General features: G+C 52.4%; 1 protein-coding gene across 1 annotated transcript in view; it reads right to left on the bottom strand.

The window, feature by feature from the left end:
• The window catches only part of PPP2R1A (protein phosphatase 2 scaffold subunit Aalpha), a 39,356-nt gene that overhangs the window by 2,918 nt on the left and 17,086 nt on the right, over window positions 1-19,352 (bottom strand). Inside the window, exons 3-13 of the mRNA XM_045988247.1 lie at window positions 16,046-16,146; window positions 11,734-11,966; window positions 10,654-10,801; window positions 10,392-10,547; window positions 8,175-8,289; window positions 7,996-8,066; window positions 7,410-7,544; window positions 2,638-2,811; window positions 2,345-2,405; window positions 1,554-1,708; window positions 428-570 (exon numbers count right to left, since the gene is read on the bottom strand). Coding sequence (XP_045844203.1) covers window positions 428-570; window positions 1,554-1,708; window positions 2,345-2,405; window positions 2,638-2,811; window positions 7,410-7,544; window positions 7,996-8,066; window positions 8,175-8,289; window positions 10,392-10,547; window positions 10,654-10,801; window positions 11,734-11,966; window positions 16,046-16,146 — 1,492 coding nt within the window. The remainder of the gene's footprint in view (window positions 1-427; window positions 571-1,553; window positions 1,709-2,344; window positions 2,406-2,637; window positions 2,812-7,409; window positions 7,545-7,995; window positions 8,067-8,174; window positions 8,290-10,391; window positions 10,548-10,653; window positions 10,802-11,733; window positions 11,967-16,045; window positions 16,147-19,352) is intronic.

Here is a 19,352-nt window from a genome sequence, read left to right as displayed (position 1 = left end):
ATTTGACATGGAGAGAGACAGCGAGAGAAGGAACACAAGCAGGGTGAGTGTGAGAGGGAGAAGCAGGCTGCCCACTGAGCAGGGAGCCCAATGCAGGGCTTATTTCCAGGACCCTGGGATCATAACCTGAGCTGAAGGCAGACAACTGAGCCGTCCAGGCGCTCCTGCTAATTTCATTTTCTAACGTGTTGCTACCAGTATACAGAACTGCCCCTCACTCTCCCCTCCTACTATGAGACAGGCCTTGGGAGTTCTCATTCCACATTTGAGGAAACTAAGACTTTGGGAAGGTGAAGAGACAGGCCAAGCTCACATAGCAAGCGAAGAGCTACACTGGGTCTCAAACCCTAGACTCCAACTTCAAAGGTCAAAGATCAAGATGCCCAGAATCAGCCCACCAGTGTGTGAGGAAGGATCCAGGCCTCACCTGTTGTCCAAGATAGGCCCTATCTTCTGTAGGGACTTAGCCACATTGAAGCGGACATTGGCAACAGGGTCCCCAGCCATACGCAGGACTGTAGGCAGCATGTGCTTGGTGGTGATGTCCTGCCCACAGACCTCAGACAGCACCTGGGGGCAGTGTATGACAGAGGGGTGATTATACAAAGTTCATGGCTAACTCCCACTTCCCCCTTCCCTTGACCAGGCCACCTCAGAGATGACAAGGCCTGAAGGTGACACTGAACAATATGTAGGAGTCTAAGCCCAGGGTCATGTGACCACCCCGGGGTCAGCTGTTTCTCCTGAAGGACCATCTCCAACGCCCTCCTAATGCCCTCATACCACTATCTCCCTGTCCTAGAAACTCCCAGCCCAGACTGTCCTGGTCCCATTTCCCCATCCTCAGAATTCTCTTTATCTTCTGGGGATGCGCTTGAATCCCAACCCTTGGGATGCCTTTCTTAGTGAGATGGTCTCCAAAGGGGGGGTGTGGGAAGAAATCATCAGAACACTCAGTTCTATTTTTATGTTTTTAAATTCTATCTTTTAATTTCTAGTTATGCGTATGGTTTATTTAAACGAACAGAAAGGAGCCCTTGCTCCATATAAGATAACTGTTCTAAGCCCTTTGCATGGATGGCCAGGTTCATCTTCGCCACCTCCTGAGTAAGGTACTGTGGTTACCAGCATGGGTGCTCTACTGGTTAAGACAACTAAAGCACTGAGCAGTTAGGACATCCCAAGGTCTCTGACTAATACATGGCAGGGCTAGAATTAAAGAGAAGGTCTGACTCTAGAGCCTGCACACAAAACCAACTATCATAAACAAATACACACATATGCTTTGTGGAGGAAAGGGATGCTTGGAAAAATGTGGCAGTCATTGCCCATCAGGTCAAGCCTCCCTAGTCCTGGGGTTCCCACCCACCATGCAGGTCCCTACCCTATGTCCTGGAGTTCCCCAGGGATCTTTCTCTCCCCTGCTCAAACCTCACCATGTCCCCACTCCCAAGCCAGACGTCTTCCCCAGGACCCCCTCCCATTCCTCCTCTCCCAGGTACTCCCAGTTCCCTGCTCAGGCCAGCGGGCAGGCAGGGGGATGGGGGGCTCACATTGATGCAGAAGAGTGTTGTCATGCGGTGCAGGTAGTTGGGGTCCCCAGACATGGCCAAGACCTTGGGGATGATAGTGGCATGGGCCCACTCCTTCCCAAATTTCTCGACCAGCTTCTTCAGGTTGCTGGTGGCCGCCTCACGGATGGCATAGACTGCAAGAGGGCAGGGATTCAGGAGGTGGAGGGCTGAGCAGGCAGGGACTACAAGTCACTCGAGGACCCAGGCACTAGGCAACAGGTGAACCAAAGGGTTCGCTGTGTGCTACAGGTGGACTACCTTCCCAACGGCCGCAAGACACAGGTTTCACGACTGGTCTCCTTTTATAGATGGGCACACTGCAGCGCCCAGAAGGGATTTGCCCAAGCGAATCATTCAGTAATTAATACTTGGAATGGTACGATACAGACAAATGTTAACTTTACTTTTTACCTGTCAATGAAAGCAATGAGTAGTTCTCACAATGGCCCTGAAAAGACTGAGAAGCCCCGATCTCAGAAAGGAGAAAGGAAATGTGCCTGAGCTTCCACAGCCAGGGGGCAGGATTCCAGCCCAGGTCATCTGCCCAGTGGCCCTCACACTCTCTCCACTGTACCAGGCCATCCCTATGTGATCTGTTCTGGTCCCCTCCCATCCCGTATCTCTCCAGGATTCTAAAAAGCAGAGGAGTTGGTCCACATAAGCAGCAGCTGGCCTGGGAGAGTGACTTCACACCCCTCCCAGCCCCCGCCAACGTCCATCTATCCTTCCTAGAGCAGAATATCCTCCCTCATCCTGCTGGAGAGACTCACCATGATCCACAAGCCAGGCCATGCACAAGGAGTTGAGCTTCTCGTCAAAGAACTCTACCCCCTGCAGGAGAAAAGAAGGTTAAGCAGCGATACTCCAGGGAAACACACCCACCCAAACACAATGGATACTTCTCAGCTTCACCTGGGGGACTCCTCTCCCTTCTCTTTTCTAACTAAAGTCTACTCACCTTTACAGGCCCATTACTCCCCAGACAGCCTGACAGGCCCCAGTGACACTGTCAGAGCCCTGGATGTGCTGCCCACGAGGCCTGACCCCCGGCCACCGCACTCACCAGCTGTCCGGCCAGCAGGGGCATGTACTCAATGATGGCCAGCCGCACTCGCCACTTGGCATCTTCAGCCAGCTCCACGATGGCCGGCAGCAGGGACTGGGACAGCTGCCGGATGCCGATCACCTCATTCACGCAGTCCAGGTTGGAGATGATGTTCAGCCGCACCTCCGGGCACTGCGGAGAAGACAGGGGTCTGAGAAGATGCACCTGGCCCAAAAGAGGACTGAGAGAGTCGCGCCGCATCAACTCCGCAGGAGCCGCACTTCCGGGGGGCCTGCTACTGCCCCGGCCAGCTCTGCCGGAGCAAGCAACGTGCGTTACTCCGGGAGGCAGCTCTTCACATGTCCCCAGAGAGCACAGATGTGTTCAGTCGTTCCAAAGAACCTGCAGCAATCACTGCAGACACAAGGCGCTCTGGAAAAAAGAGATGTGGTAACATTCCCCCTCTGCTGCGTGCCAGCTGGAAACTGTCAGCAGGGGACAGCATACCCCTGGCCATTCACCTCTGACAGGGAAGCACCCATCCAGCCTCTAGGGTGGCTGAGGTCATTAAAGCACCTGCTGGTGTCTGATCCCCAAGAGGCCTGATGTGTGGGAGCCCACTAGCATCACGTCTGTGACTTCTCTTCTCCCTGCCAGTCTCTGAGCTCTTTAAGGAGCATGTGTCACTCCCTCGTGTCCCCCGTACCTGGGGACAGTATCTGGCCCACAGCAGGTGCTCAGCACATTTCTTCTTTTTCTTAAAAATATTTTATTTATTTGGCAGAGAGAGACACAGCAAGGGAGGGAACACAAGCAGAGGATGCGGGAGAGGGAGAAGCAGGCTTCCCGCTGAGCAGGGAGCCCAATGCGGGGCTTGATCCCAGGACCCTGGGATCATGACCTGAGCCAAAGGCAGATGCTTAATGCCTGCCTGAGCCACCCAGGTGCCCCGTCAACACATTTCTGCTGAAAGAATGCACAAAGGAATAATGGAGTATTTCTGAGTTGCCAGCTGACCACCAGTATCATGAGCACTGACTTACTGTCATGTATACACATACATGTATGTTACTATACAGGTATACACATGTACACACATGTGTACCCCACCTACTTCCATAAAGCATGTGAACAACTTGTAAGAAAAGGCACATAAACATAATTAGTTCTTGTTAATACTAACAGAAGCCCTACTAGATCCTTGTCTTAAATGACATACTCGTAGATGGCAGACATCACAAGTAGTTCTAGCTTTAACCAAGTGAGAAACCAAACGCTGAACCAAGTAAACAAGTGTACTTTGCAATAAAGGGTTAACTCAGCAGGTCCAGGTTGCTCAAACTAGGCACATTCCAAAAAAGGGTTGGGCTTCTCCAGCTTCTAGGAGATCTCTAAGCCCCTAGTATATCCTGTCTGATGACAGTATCTTTGTGGTTACCTGGGAGACTTGGGCTGTGCCAGACACTTGCTAACAACGTGACTTACATCAGAACTGTAAGAACCAAGTGATCAACCTGACCTCTGGAGGGCGGGCAGTCTAACTGACATCAGCCATGCAGGTGGTTCCAATCTATGGTTGTGTAACCAACCCCCAGTAAAATCCCTGGAAATCAAGGCACGGCTGGCAATACTCTGTGGGTGCTGTCACACGTCATCCATGGGACTGCCTGGGAGAGGACACCTGGAAGCTCACCCCGAGTATCCCCTGTGTACCTTTCCCTGACTTTAACCTGTCCTTTCACTGTGACCAACAGCAACCCCACGTACAACAGCTTTCCCGAGAGGGCTGTTCTAGCATGTCACTGAACCTGAGCACAGAGGTGGGGATGCAGACGCAGAAAGCAGCGAAGAGAAAGGCAACTGCTGAGAGGCTGGCACCTCTCTAGCAAAATCCCCAGAGTCCCGACGACAAGAGTCTCTTTCCTTTAGCAAACACAGTAAGGCTTTCATTTAGGAACAGAAGACAGACAACTGCCTGCTGTAATCCAATGGCTGAAGAAGAACTCTGAGAACCAACAACACCATTTCCCTCCCTAGATGGTATCAATTTCTTTCTAGAGCCAAGGATACTGAGGAACTCTCCCAGTACTGACCACCCTGCTGGTTTCCTTCTTCTGTGAGTTGTTTCAAATCTTATGGTTGCTTTAAATCTTAGAGTGCATTTAAGCATTTGTGAAATATTGATTACATAAATTAAATCAACTCATGTAAATGACTGAACATTAAGTCAACTTTTCTTTCTCTCTTTTAAGAGACAGAGTGGCGGGGGGGGGGGGCGTTGGTGAAGGAGGCAGAAGGAGGGAGAGAATCTTAAGCAGGCTCCACACTCTGCATGGAGCCTGATGTGGGGCTCAGGGCTTGATCTCACAACCCTGAGATCATGACCTAAGCCAGTTTGACTTAAGCCAAAATCAAGAGTCAGATGCTTAACCAATTGAGCCACTCAGGTGCCCCTCAACATTGCTTTTCTTAGAGGAACACTGTACCCAATGTTTACAAAAGCCTGAACTGTCATAATGTTAAGAGTCTGTACCTATTCCTTCTTCTCCTAAGAAAGATTTCTGGAGTGGGAACAGCCCCACCTGACACCCTAACGTGTCAGAATCGACTTCAAGAGTATGTAATGAAGACAATCCAAGTCAACTTGGTGGACCAAGATGCGGTCAGAGTCTGGGCTGGCAAGGGTGAGAAGGGAGCCTTGCCTTATTGCTCACTTGGTATGAAGGCATCTGCAACACCCAACATAAAGAGGGAAATTTCTTTTTTGAATAAACTGAAAATTAACCGGATTGAGGTCTCATTTGAATAAAAAACATCTGAAATGCACATAAAACCACTGCGATGGGTTTTCTGGACTGTGTGAAGACCCACGTGCTGTGTCTGGAAATGTCCTGACAGTGAAGGAGCTTCTTTCCCTCCCTGAAGGTTAGCCAGACAGAATCCTCAAAGTGGAAACTACTACACGTACTCAAATGGGAGTCTCCCCTCTGGAGACAGAAGAAAAGAGCACCCGACAAAGCACCACTGACTAAGTATGGGCTCGGCAGCCGCCCAGGAGCCACACCAAGCCTCCTGTGCCAACCGGCTTACCTCCCCCAGCTGCCATGTCACTCCCTGGTGCGGAGCATCAGAAAGCCCATCTCAGAAGGCCCAGAGGAGGACACAAAACCCAATTCGAGGGACTCTCACCAGTCAAGCTGTCCCCATTTGTGAATACAAATGACAGCTACAAAAAGCATGCTTAGTAAAGAAAATATGTGTGAAGCACCTTACTTGGGTCATAAAATTTAAGTCATTATAAAAATTAATTTTGGTTTAAACTGTAACAACAACAACAAAACTGATACAGATAAATGACCAAAAGTAAGATTACTAAGCTTTTCTTTAAAAGGCAATCTTCAATGTAAGAAACCCTGGTCTGTAATTTCGGGGCTGAGAGATTATCCCCTCATAGCAGAATTTATTTATTCACTTATTTATTTTTTAAGATTTTATTTATTTATTTGACAGAGAGAGATCACAAGTAGGCAGAGAGAGAGGAGGAAGCAGGCTCCCTGCCAAGCAGAGAGCCTGATGCGGGGCTCGATCCCAGGACCCTGAAATCATGACCTGAGCCGAAGGCAGAGGCTTAACCCACTGAGCCACGCAGACGCCCTCATAGCAGAATTTAAAAACATGACATTTGTGGGGCAGCGGCAGAGGACCCAAAGCTGATGTGATTTCCTAGCACTGGGTGTGTTAGGCGGGGTGGGGGGTGGGGAGAGCAGGGAGGCAGGGAGACTAAGGCCTTTGGCAGCATGGAAGTTACAGACCAGCAAACTGTCCCACCATCTGCCTGATCGCCACCATGACACAAACTAGCAGCCTGCAAACCACCCCCACCGCACAAGGTCCTGTCCACATCTCTGCAGCCATACCTCCCCCACCAGTTTGGTCTCCCTGTACCTCTTCTGGCCTCTTCACTGCTTTCTTTCTTTGACGGTACCCTCAGTGTTCCTTTCTAACACCCAGATCTGTTCCAGGGCCTCCAGCTCCCCACTGTTCAAGTCCAGACTCCTTCCTTGGCTGTCATCCCACGACCCGTCCAGCCTTCACCCAGCACAGGTTCATCTTCTGTACTCCAGGCCAACTGAACAGCAAGGAATGGTCACATGACTGGCTCCGGCCAATAGGGTGTATGGGATGGGAACAGGGTGATGGGTGCTCTCTTTTGCATCTTGCCCTTACAAGGACCACACTTCCTGCTGTCTAATACCTTCTGCCTCCATGCTGGCTGGGGGTGGTGAAAATCAGAACAGCTGTCTCAGACTCAGAGAGCACAGAGGTCAGCAGGGCTAACCCTCAGTGTAGGCCTACCTAGCTCTGAACCGTTGTGAGAAAAATACTTACATAAGCCACTATATTTTGGGGTCTACATTACAGCATCTTTGCCTAAATCCTAAAAGGCACAAACATATCACAGCATCTATGTGATCATGGAATCATGGAATTGCCCATCTGTCTCTCTCCACTGTCAGTCTATGAACATCTCTGAGGAAGTGCAACCGTCTTAGGGTTTTTGGCATCCCTGACACCCAGAAAAAGCAGCAGCACAGAGCAAGGCATGCAAAATGATTGTCTAATAAGTGAATGAGTGAATGCACAGGCCATGGTGCCCACCAGTATTCAACTCATTCAGGGCCTGTGTTGTCTGTTCAGATTCTAGGAGACTCCTGGCCAATCTGGGAAAGCAGCTGACCCAACCTGTCACCTCTGCCAACCCGGAGCTCAGAGCCTTCACACACCCTTACCTCATCCTTCAGCTGAGCCAGGAAGAGAGGCAAGAGGTGCTCAATGGTGTTGTCTTTGCCCAGGATGGGGGAGAGGCCCATGATGACTGATGCCAGGGCCGACTTCACGTGTTGGTTGGCATCTGACACCAGCTCCTGGGAGGGAGAAGGAAGGGGGAGTCACAGGGTCAGGATGAGCCCTGCAGCAGCAAGGAGCCAAGCAGATGCCCACCTCCTACAAGGCCTGAACCCTGGCCTGCTTTTGCCCTTCTTCCTCACGGAGCAGCGACGGTTTAGGGTACACAGGGACAAGGCAGCTCCTTACCTGTCCCATCTGCTTCGAGCTCCATGAGCCCTGTTCCTGAAAGCCCCCACCCTTAGGCCAAAGCTTCTGGAACTTTTGAGGGGAAGTACTCCTACTCCAAGCTCAGGTCCAAACCTCAGATTCTGCCTGCCCTCAAGGACCCCACCTGCTTCCCAACTCCCGACTGCCTGGTCCTAGAAGACTGGGGACTGTCTGCCTCTGAACGTCTATAAAGCCCAATGTCCACCCCTCCTCTTCAGCAGGCCAAGATCTGCCCTATTCCTCCCACCAAACTCCTGTTACCTTGATGCAGGGTAAGATCTGGGTCATGATCACATTCTCCCGACAGTCCGCAGAGAGATTTTCACAGAATTCTGTGCAAGGGGGAAAGGAGGGAGAGGAAAGTGAGACCTGATGTCCTGGTTCTGCCTTGGGCCCTCGGATGCCCTCCTGTTTGCTGTGTTCTGGTCGCCAGCACCAACCTTTGACCTTGTGGGAGGCTGCGGCCCTCACCTCGGCCTCACAGTCTTTCATCAGGTTCTGGAAGGCGGGCACCAGGTCTGTCTTGGTGATCTCAGGCCCCACTGCTTTCTGGAGCTGCAGACAGAAAGCAGGGCAAGTGAGAGGGCTGGGCAGTACTCTCTCTGGGTGAATGAGATCAGAATCAAAGTTAAATGCACCAGAACTGAGGTTAAGAAGAACGTGGCCCTTGGGATCACTGCTGAGATCTACTCCCAGCACCACAGGGTGAGCCCAGGCAAGTCTCCAAACCTCTCTGAGCCTGGTTCCTCAAAAACAAAATGAGGGCCATGAGAGGACCTACCGCATTGTGCTGTCGTCTGCGTTAACAATAGTAACGGGTCTCCTTACTGCTCAGGCTATTTGGAGTGGGGTTTTCTGTTATCTGATCCAAAAACATTCTAGTGATATGGTTCTTCCTTTCTAATTTATAGTCTTCTGTGTTTTCCAAATTGGTTACCCGACCCTGTATTACTCTCATAATGAAATTAAACACCTCATGACTGATGGGGAAGGCAGCATGCCGGGAAAGGCTCCTGAAGACCTAGCAGGGAGCAGCACAGCTCATGACTAAGAAGACAACAAACAAAAACTCTGAAGGGCCCAATGCTGCCCCTCAGACAGACCACGGAGTGTCTCCTGGGCACGGAGCACAGCTTGAATCTAAAATCCCTGCCTTCACTGAGCTTTTATCTAAAACCCAGTGTGATCCAGTTCACGCTGTCCAGAGGCCGAGGACGGAAGTACTGTCTTTAACCATGGTGCCGAGCCTCCGGGGAGCGGCTGTGCTGTGCTAACATTCTCACAGGGAACACGGACGGACCGGGATATGCTATCCCAAGGCTCCGAGTCCTTCCAGCAAACACCAGGGAAATAAGCACACTCACAGGAACAGGGAGCCACGGGGTGAAAGAGCACCCAAGCCTCAAGGCCCGTGCCTCTCTCCAGCCCTCTTTCACATGGGCCCCAAGGGCAAGTCCGGAATGTTCTCACTCGCTCGCACTGGCTCTGGACTCCCAGAGCTCCGCGTACATGCTGTCCTTTTGCTGGAACACAGTCCCAACCCCACTCTCAGCCGCCCACCTTCTAGAATCAGCGGCAGCCCCACCTCCTCTTCTCAACGCCCCATGCAGGTCTGTTGGCTTTGGTGCTGACAGCTTCCCTCTCTCTCAGCGGACCTTCCCGTTCAGGCTGGGAACGTGCTGAATTCGCTGGATCCCCAGCACCCACAAAGAGAGTGGGTGCGCAACAGACGCGATGGTGGGGTAAGCAAACGTGGTCTCTGTGAGCGAGCACCATCTAGGATCTTGTCCCTGCTCTGCCTGCCTGGCGGTGTCACTCTGACCAGTTCTGAGCTGTGCTACGGGGCTGAACTACTGTGCCTCCAAAATTCCTATCCTGCAGGCCCGACCCCTCAGTACCTCAGAAAGGGACTGCATTTGACGACAGGGTTTTAAAAGAGGTCAGTAAGGTGGCCCTCATCCGAAAAGATTGGAATCCTTTTGCGGGGGGTGGGGGGGATTAGGACACAGGGATGCACAGAGGGGAGACCATGTGAAGATATGGGAGAAGACCAACTACGAGCCAAGAAAAGAAGCCTCGGAGGGGCGCCTGGATGGCTTAGTCAGTTAAGTGGCAGACTCTTGATTTTGGCTCAGGTCATGATCTCAGGGTCCTGTGATCAAACCCTCCGGTGGACTCTGTGCTCAGTGCAGTCTACTTGTCCCTCCCTCTGCTCCTCCTCTCTCAACAAACAAATAAGTAAGTAAAACCTTAAAAAAAATTAGAAGTCTTGGAATAACCTCCAGAACAGTGAGGGAATGAAGTACCCCCAGGCTGTGGCACTTTGCCATGGTAGTCCCAAAACTAATAAGGCTATGCCCTCCCTTTTGTAAAAGAGAGAGTTTGATTAGGGCAAGAGCACACTCATACCAGCCTTCTCTGCTCTGGGACTCTCCACAGAACCTGAACTTGGCTTCGAACCCCTCCCAACACAGCGCCTCAGTTGTGACAGTTACTCAACCAGGGCTGTCACTATGAAGTGAGACGCAGCCAGATGACTGGAGAGCTTACCGCTCAAGCACCCAATGATTTGTTGGATTTAACAAAAACCCGGCTTCTACATGTGTCCCCTCTGAGGGCCTCAGTCTCCCGCTCTGTGAGTTATCAACAGCCCCCACCTCTGTGAACTTGTCGGCCACCATGTATCGGACGCGCCAAGACTTGTCCTCAGCAGCCTGGCGCAGGGTGGGCATCACCAGGGCCTCCAGATCCTCCTGGGGCAGTAGCTGGGCGATGTTCACACATGCCTCCACTGCCAACAGCCGCACCGAGTCCTGGGGAGACGATCAGAGTGGGATGAGGGCAGCATGGGATTCCCTCTGAGACACAGGGTGTGCCAGGGGAAGGGGATGGAGGAGGGGCTTGGGGCGCAGAGCCCACCTGCTCGTCAGAGGCCAGGTTGGAGAACATGGGGATGATCTCACTCTTGACATTGTCCAGCTCCAGCACTTTGGCGAACTCCCCCAGCTTGGAGGCTGCGGCCCGCCGCACCATGGGGGTGTCATCTGAGCACAGGTTCCGAAAGTACCTGGGGGTTGGAAGTGGGACTCAGGAGGAAGGCCAGGAGCCCACAGCAGCATGCAGAGGCAGAGAGGAGAAAGCAAAGACTGCAGTCACTCAAGTTCTGGCTTTGCCTGAGTAACCCCGCACAAGCCGTGAGCCCTCTGAGTCTTCCCAAGCCTACAAAATGGAGCTGATAGTGATTGTTCCCACCGCACAGGGTCCCGGTGAGGTTTAAATGAGATACGGTGTGTGAAAGCAAAGCTTTCTATTGAATCCTAGTGAATGGCAGGTTTGGACTCTATCAGTCTGACCGTATCAAGCGGCTGAGCTAAGATGCTGATCGGGGCCCCTCAAAGGTTTTACTTTTCAGGAGCGTGGGGGACGCACGCATGCACACAGACCTCTAAGCACACGTGGGCAGCTGAGCACCAGTATTCCATCATGTGCTTGAGCTCAGGGCCGGGGCTTGCTGCTCAACAGTCCTGGGAGCTGGTGAGCGAACAAAGTCCAGAGGGAGGGGAAGAAACACATACTACTGGGAAATTTTAACCCAATTAGAAGCACTTCCACTTACTGTTCCTGGCGAGGAGTCTGACATGCACGAATTCTCTGGGGCAGCAAGCCCAAGGGGAGGAGAGGGGCGGAGGTGGCCAAACTGAGCCAGCATCTCTGTGAGGTTTCTGGCCCGGGGGCAGGCCCGAGATGACACCACCCCTCACAGGTCGAGTGCTTTTATGAACCGGATCTGTTCTAAGAGCTCTGTGTGCGCTCACTCTTGTAAAGCCTCACTATGCCCAATGGGAGGAAGGAGTGATCGTTTCTCCATTTCCTAAATGAGCAAGAGGTCGTGTCTGGACCAGGGCTGGGACGCCGCTCTCTGAGGGGCTTGAGGGGGTGGGGAGGAGTGTGGCTGAGCGTGAGAGAAGGGGTCCAAGCGGAGGAGAGGCTGGGACTCACTGCCGAAGTTCTGCCTTGACGGCGCTGGACACGCGGGGGTAGCAGACAGAGAAGAGGCCACAAGCCGAGGTGCGGGAGGTGAACCAGTCGCCGCCCGCCAACCGCTTCACCAGTGGCACGAAGTGGGCCTCGAGGTCCGAGGGTGAGTGCTCGTGCGAGATGGCCCGCAAGGACTCCACCGCCTTATCCCGCACCACCGTCTCCTCCACCGTGGCCAGCGACTCCAGGGGTGGCTGAGGCACAGAGTACAAGGTCACCGCAGGTCACCTCCCCACCACCCCAGCCTCGAGCCCCACCCCGTGCCCCTTGTGACTCATCTCCTGAGAAACCTTCCTTGACCTCCCCATCCCGGCCTTCACCCAGCAGGCCCTCCTGAAGAGCCCGAACAAAGAACCTCACCAGATGCCCCTGAAAGAGCTCACAGTCCTACATATCACTTTCTAGCAGAGGGCGACAGCTGTCACCGGCGCCTCACAGTGCAAAATCGGGGGTGTTGACTGGAACATCTATTCGCTGGGTGTCCTAAGCAGGGTCACTGTGTCACACAACTTGGGACTGGAGGGTGGGGGCAAGCGAGAACACGGGACAATGCTGATGCTATGAAGCAGGTCCTGTGACGGTGTTCATTTTACAGAAGAGGAAACTGAGGCAGCCAAGTCAAATAACTTGCCCACACTAGTGCTAGCTAGTGCTAGACAAGAGCCAAACCAGGCCACCCGGTTCCCGAGCTTGCAAAAGGACAGGGCTGTGTTTTCTGACAGGCGACTGCCCCACGAGCTCATGGCACGTGACTGGCGAACCTGCGGCTTGGGACTGCGAGGCCTCGAGGGGTTGTGCTCCTTTAGGGACATCTGACTCGCTCATCACAATGTCCCCAGAGCCCAGCAGAGCGTCTCAGACAGGGTGGAAACTCAGCAATTACTGACTGAGTAAGGGGAAGCTAAAGTGATTCTAGTCTGTTCAAATAAAGGTGTGGAGACCTGCAGTCCCAAGTCCAGTGTGGCCTGACAGGTGCAGCAGGCAGGAAGAAACCATACATGGAAATGCCTCCAGGGCCCCAGCAGAATGGAGCAAGGGGCAAAGGTGGTGGGTTGGGGACAATGGAAAGAGGCAGCAACTGTGGCCCGTAGCCTAGGAAGGACAGGGGCTTCCTAGCTCCATCAACTGCCACCACAGGGCAACAGAGCTGGTAGAAGCGATCAGTTTTCCAAAAGCAGCCAAAGGGGCCAGGTGTGAATCTCACTGAACACACGCCACACCATGGATAAACACTGAGGATATTATGCTGAGTGAAATAAGGGAGTCAGAAAAGGCCACATGTTGTAGGATTCCTTTATATGAAGACCTCAGAGTAACTAGATTCGTAGACGCAGAGAGCAGAATGGTAGGCGCCAGGGGCAGGGGAGCACGGGCCACGGGCAGTTACTGGTTAATGGCAACAATTTCTGTCTGGGACCATGACAGATGGTGGTGGTGGCTGCACTGCAATGTGAACAGACTTAACGCTACAGAACTGTGGCATTAACTTGAAAATGGTTGTATATTTAACCACAATGAAAATAAAAAAATCTCATTTGCAAAAGACTAACAATGATTCAAGAGAAAATGTGACACTATGCCGGCCCAGGGGTCGCTCGTGTGTGGCCTCTGCCCTAACGCCAGGCCATCGCAGGGTTTCTGGTTCTGGACCGGCTCACAGAACGTGGCTGAAGGTGGTGTCACTGGGCTACAACACAGACCATCTTCCTCTTTGTTCCTGGTTTTCCTGCTTTCCACGCTGGCAGGTGGGAGGTGGGTACTCGATCAGTACTCGCCATTCACCTGTTCCATTCAGAGTAACCAGTCCTAACAAAGACCTGGGGACCAAGGCCATGCAGCACTTACGTCACGCCACGGTGCCCGCCGGGACCCTGCAGGTGCTGCTGCAAGGCCTCGCACAGTGACATCTGTGATCCCCCAGGAGGCCTAGCTCAGCACAGAGCACAGAATCAGACCCTCCCGGCTGGGACCTGGAAAGGTGCAAGTTTAGGAAGCTCCAAGGGATGCTTTCCCACAGTGGAAAGCCGTGCTGTGGGGCCTCTAAGAAGGAGCGGGGGCAGAGTTCCTAATACCAGAGAACATGTCGGGGAGGGGAGACGTGCGAACCTTCAGAAGTCACTGTACTTTCAGGAGAAGCTCTAGAGTTTGCAGCACATTTCCAAAGGGATCCAGGACTCCAAAAGGGCTAGAGCTGAGGATACAGAATCGATCTTTGTGCAATCCTACAGGTCCCTGTGAAATTAATTCCATTTCATCTCTACAGAGAAGGAGGGCCGGGATTGGCTCTGACACGCCCCTGGGCTCCCAAGGCCCTTGGCTGGCACCCATGTCAGCGAAATGAACAAGCTGCCCAATAGCCATCTTCCAGTTCTCTTTGTCAAAATCCAGATCCACTGCCACCTCTTCCAGGAGGCCTTCGTTGACAGCTCCCCCTTTCCACCTGAAACAGGTCAGGTGCCTCCTCCAGGTTCTAACATCCCCCAGCTTCCCTCTTGTCCAGCTCCAATCAGCCGGTAGAGCAACTAAGAGCCCTTGGCAGGGTAGGAGAGAGGAGTGGCAGTGGTTAAGAGGCAGGGGCCTGGGTTCGAATCCCAACTCTGTCTCTTCCCAGCTCAGGCAATTCACCTAATCCAGACCTCGAGCCTCAATCCTCATCAGTGAACTGGGGCTAGGGGACACAACAGGTGACTGTGCAGAAGGCACCTGCAGGCCCCGAGGAGCACCAGCATTTGGACCTGACTGGCTTCCAGGTTTCCAGCACTCCCTTACCCAGGGCCCTTAGAATGTGTCTGCCAGCTCATGTGACCATCATGAGTATCGGTCCCAGACAACACGTGACTTCCCCCCCCAAACTAAGTATGGGATAACCCAAACTGGGTAAGGGAAGGATTCCAGGGTTCCTGTCCTGCTCCCCCACAAGCCCGAGTCCTCCACCATCTGAGGGCCCTGGAACCCCTTGTTGAAGCTACACATCTGTGTTTTCTGCTCCCAAGTCCTCTGAGATGCTGCTGAAAACTACAAATTTGCTCCTCAGTAAAACTGAGAAATTCCAGGGCTTGCAGAAAGTTCCATTAAGCTCAAGGGACTCCTTTTTCAGGTTGGTCCCCATACCTCATCATGTTCCTCATATTAAGCAACCCTAATCTGTGTAAATATAAGAAATCATCTCATTTGTATACCACTGTCTGCATGTACATACACATAAATTATACACGTACACACAGATGAAAGCTGACAGACCAAAATTTAATGACAATTATCCAATTTCTTCAGAAATAACACTGCTTAAAAGAAAAGTTACTGTATCTCTTGAAACCCCAAATCCCCCCAATTTTAAGAAGTGCCGTGATTTTATACACCACTAAAAGGCGGCGGCTACTAACAAAAATTGTTAAGACATCATTAAGCGCAAATGCCAAATATAAAACTGTGTCTTTAGAAAGCATGACACAGGGGTTATTGGGGACCTGGGGCTCTGAAGAACAACGAAAACCAAGGGACTCAGGAACCCAAGGCTCCCTGTTCCCAGACGGCAGGACAGGAGTCTTGCCCTGGTAACAACAGAGTCCTCCTTGCTCTTCTCACAAAGAGCAGTTACTATTAGGACCTGACCCACTTCTGTGTCCCTAGCCGTCACCAAGCACATGGGCGCACAGGCAGGCACCTGGAATCGCAGCTCTGCTACTCATTACCTGTGAGGCCTTGGCCAAGATGCTTAACCTCTCAAGTGCGCCCAGTGGCTCATCTACAAAACGGAAATGTCCCTAACCCCAGAGGGTGGACATTACCTCATAATGTATGGCATAATGATCCCAGCGGCTAACACCTGATAGTACTTACCATGTACCAAGTGTCATGCCAAGGGCTTAAATCAATTAAAAAGATACATCTTAATGACTCCCATTTTACAGATGAGGAAAGTATAACACAGAGGTTAAGTAACTCTTACAAGTCACACAGCAAAAAAGTGACAGAACTCAGACTGCCTCCAAGCCCAAAGCCCTCTAAGGACAGTGCCAGGCAGGGCTTGGCACCGGTCAGGCAAGTGTTCAGCTAACAGGAAGGTATACAAGTGTGTTTTGGGTATGGCTGTATGAAATGCCACTACCAATCTGCTGGATTCAGGGAACGTCCAGGCTTGCCTGTTCCTAGAACGTGACCCCGCAGCTTCTCTTGCATTCTTCCTGCCCTGCTCCTAGCAAGGCCATGGGTCTGACCTGCCTGGAAAGGGGAAAGAAGAATGGGGACCCCCTCCCCCGCCTCCCAGACTCACCAGCAGGCAGTGCACGTACTCGGGGCCTCCCACCAGTGTGGTGAAGGTTCCCAGCTGTTCCGCCAGGGCCAAGAGCACCTCATCCTCATCGTAGATGGTGTCTGTGGAACCAAGACAGACTCTGTTACTGTCCCACCCCAAGTCTGACCCCAGCGCTGGGTGACCCAAGGTGGGAACAGGCAGGCCCCATTCGGCTTCCTCCAACTGCAGCCCTCAGGCTTCCCACGCCCCACCCGGGCTGGTTAAGAGATCAGGGTGCAGGTGTGGGTCAGAGGACAGCACCAAAGCCCCTCTTCTGCCCTTCACTAGGTGAGGGACACTGGGGGAGTGAGACCAGTCTGCAAACCCATCTCTGCGCCTGGAGAATGGTGCTAATGTCCCTTTCAGGGGAGGGAGAGTGAGGGGCAAACCAGACCACGCATATAAGCACAGAGCCAGTCAATGGGGGCTCTTTGCTGTGGTCCAGCCTCTACCCTCAGCACCACCTTCTCTGCCAAGAACTAATCTTTCTCTTCAGCCTGAGAAATTTTTCTCCATCCTTCAAGACTCAGTTCAGGTTTCCTGACCAGACCAGACCAGACCAGAGCAAGTCCCTTCTCTACGCACCCCTCAACCCCAAGCTACCTTTACCAGCGTCCTTATCTTAGGAGTCCAGGACTGGCTCCTTTCTGTATCCCAGTTTCTGCCAGAAATGAGCACAGCAGGAGCTCAGTCCAGGTGCTGAAAGAACGGATGACTGTGGAAAGCCAGAGCTGCTGGGTCCTAATGCTCAAACCAAAGGCCTTTCTCAACACCTGACCAGTACGGCAGAAGTCGCTTCCAGCAGGAACTGCTGACCTCTGTGGCAGAAGATGCTAACAGCCTGCATCTACGCTGGCATTTCAACTTTCTGAGGTTAAGCCAAGCATATGGCAGCCCAGTCAGACACCTCCAGGCTCCCTTGCAGCTGGCACGCCATGGGGCCCTGCTCTGGCCAGTGGGGTTGAGAAGTGGTAGGTGCAGGCTCTGGGTCACTTTGCCACCACGCTCTCTGCTCATGAGGCTGTCCTCCTCCTCCTTACCCCGTGAGGGGCTCCCTGCTCTACTGCTGGCTGGGTGTGAGGCCATTCACTTCACCTCTGAGACTGTTTTCTCACCCCACATCCCAAGAGAGCTATGTGAGACCAAAGTGAAGTGATGTTTTCTGTGAGGAGCTCAGTGTGCTGCTGCCTGGCCCAAGTCAGTGCTTCACAGAACGCAGGCCAGTGTGGCTCCGGGCCCACCAGGCCTTTGGGTCCTTCCCAGCCTCAGTTTCCCTGGCCTTCTCCGTACACCCTACCCATTTTCTCAAGCTCCCGGAGACCTTGTGCCTATCCATGGCCTCAACTTGTATTCAACTCAGCCCTCAGTCCAGACTCCTTGGCCAAGCCGTGTTCCTGAAAGCCAAATGCGTGGAATCTGCCAGCACCTATTTTCACAGTCCCCACCCCTACAGAACCGCCTTCTCAGCCTCCCCAGCCTCCTGGCCTCAAAAGCTTAGGGCTGCCTCCTCCCCACCTCTCTGACGCAGACCTGTCCACCTTCCACCTCAGTGTCACTCTGATGACCACCATCTTTTGCCTGGTGACTACAACTGCTCTCTAACTGGTTTTCCTGCTTCTGCCCTGGCCCCCAAACCACCCAGGCTCCTTCTAGGACACCGAGTGATCCTTTAAATCCTGACACTCCCCTACTTCAATCTCCCAGTGGTTTCTAAAAGCCACGAATTAAACTCTAGACTCCATATACCATGAGCCCACGTGATGTGGCCACTGTACCAATCTCCAACTCACATCTTCCCACCAACACTGTGCCCATCCCATGCCCGCCTCTTCCTACAGCTGGAACATTCTTCCCCCAAAGTCCTACAGGGTAGGTGCCATTCAGGTCAAACCCCCAGGAAGACCTCCCCCGACCACCACTGGAATATCGCTTAACCTTATTTCCACCTTGTGTCTCTCTCTGCCTCAGCACTTACTCACTCTCCGGACTGGAACAGAAGCTCCATGAAGACAGAACTTCGACTTGTTTTCCTCACAGCACACAGTGCGCAACAGATGTTTATGAAACATGCCTACAAATGGCCGCCTTCCAAGTATTTTCTAACCGTGCTGTGTGACGGCTTAAATGAACCCAGATCTTTTAAACAGAAAACACTCTTTCCCGAACTTGAAGAAATGCCACGGCCACGACGAAAGGCAGTATCAAGTCACTCTCCTCTGCCTCAGGGAACCTGCATTCGTACACCTTCCCAACAAAACCACACGGTGTGTTTAAAGGCTAATCTAGGATTTCTGAGGATACTTTTCACTGGTGTTTGACTGGGTACAAGTCTTCAAATGGCAGGTGACTTTTCAGCCATGGGCACACACAGGTGACCTGACTCACCTGGGAACCCATCCACATCTCACTATGGCCAAAAAACTACCAACACCTGTTTCTAACCCAGCGAGGCATCACATGGTGACTTCCCCCTCATAACACCAACTGTGAATGTTTTGGAGGTTTGAGCTCAGAGAGGGCTTTCAGTTTGTTCTGAAACAGTAGCACCTTTTTGAAAGATGCAGTGGTATCTACCATTTGCTGTTTTGAACATTTTGCAGTGGGTGAAGCCCAAAGGACAGAACATCTGTCACCACTTAACGAAAGCAGCCCAGAGAAATCTGTCTTGAATGCCTGACTCCTCTTCCATCTCATGGCTTGTGCAGTTCCTCTCACTTGCATTACTGTGATGTCGCCTGTGGCTCTGACGTAATGAAGATGACACGTATGTTAGATTCACTGAATCTTGGGGCCCCTGGGTGGCTCAGCTGGTTAAGCGTCTGCTTTCAGCTCAGGTCATGTTCCTAGGGTCTTCGGATCGAGTCCCACATCGGGCTCCCTGCTCAGTGGGGAGCCTGCTTCTCCCTCTGCATGCCAACCTCCCTTGCCCCTTGCTTGTGCTCACTCTCTCGCGCATTTTCTCTCCCTCACCTCTGTCAAATAAATAAATCTTTTAAAAAATTCACTGAGTCTTAACAACGGCCCACATATTAGATGATGATTCCCGTTTTACAGGGGAAATGAAGCATGTCCTAGCTGGGACTGAACCAGGCAGCCCAACCCCAGGGTCTCTAAGCCACTGGCCCCAAGTCAACTGCCTCTGCTGTTTTCCATCCCCCCCATCCTTCAATAAAATGCTGTGTGCACAGGAGGTTTATTTTTATGTCATCTGCCCACCCTCCAGCAGCTATCTCCAGCGGCTGCCTGTCTTCATCTATAGGATTAATCACAGACTGCTTCCTGGCCC

Source organism: Meles meles, chromosome 19, assembly GCF_922984935.1.
Source record: "Meles meles chromosome 19, mMelMel3.1 paternal haplotype, whole genome shotgun sequence".
NCBI lineage: Eukaryota > Metazoa > Chordata > Mammalia > Carnivora > Mustelidae > Meles > Meles meles.
This window is presented reverse-complemented; position numbering and strand designations above follow the sequence as displayed.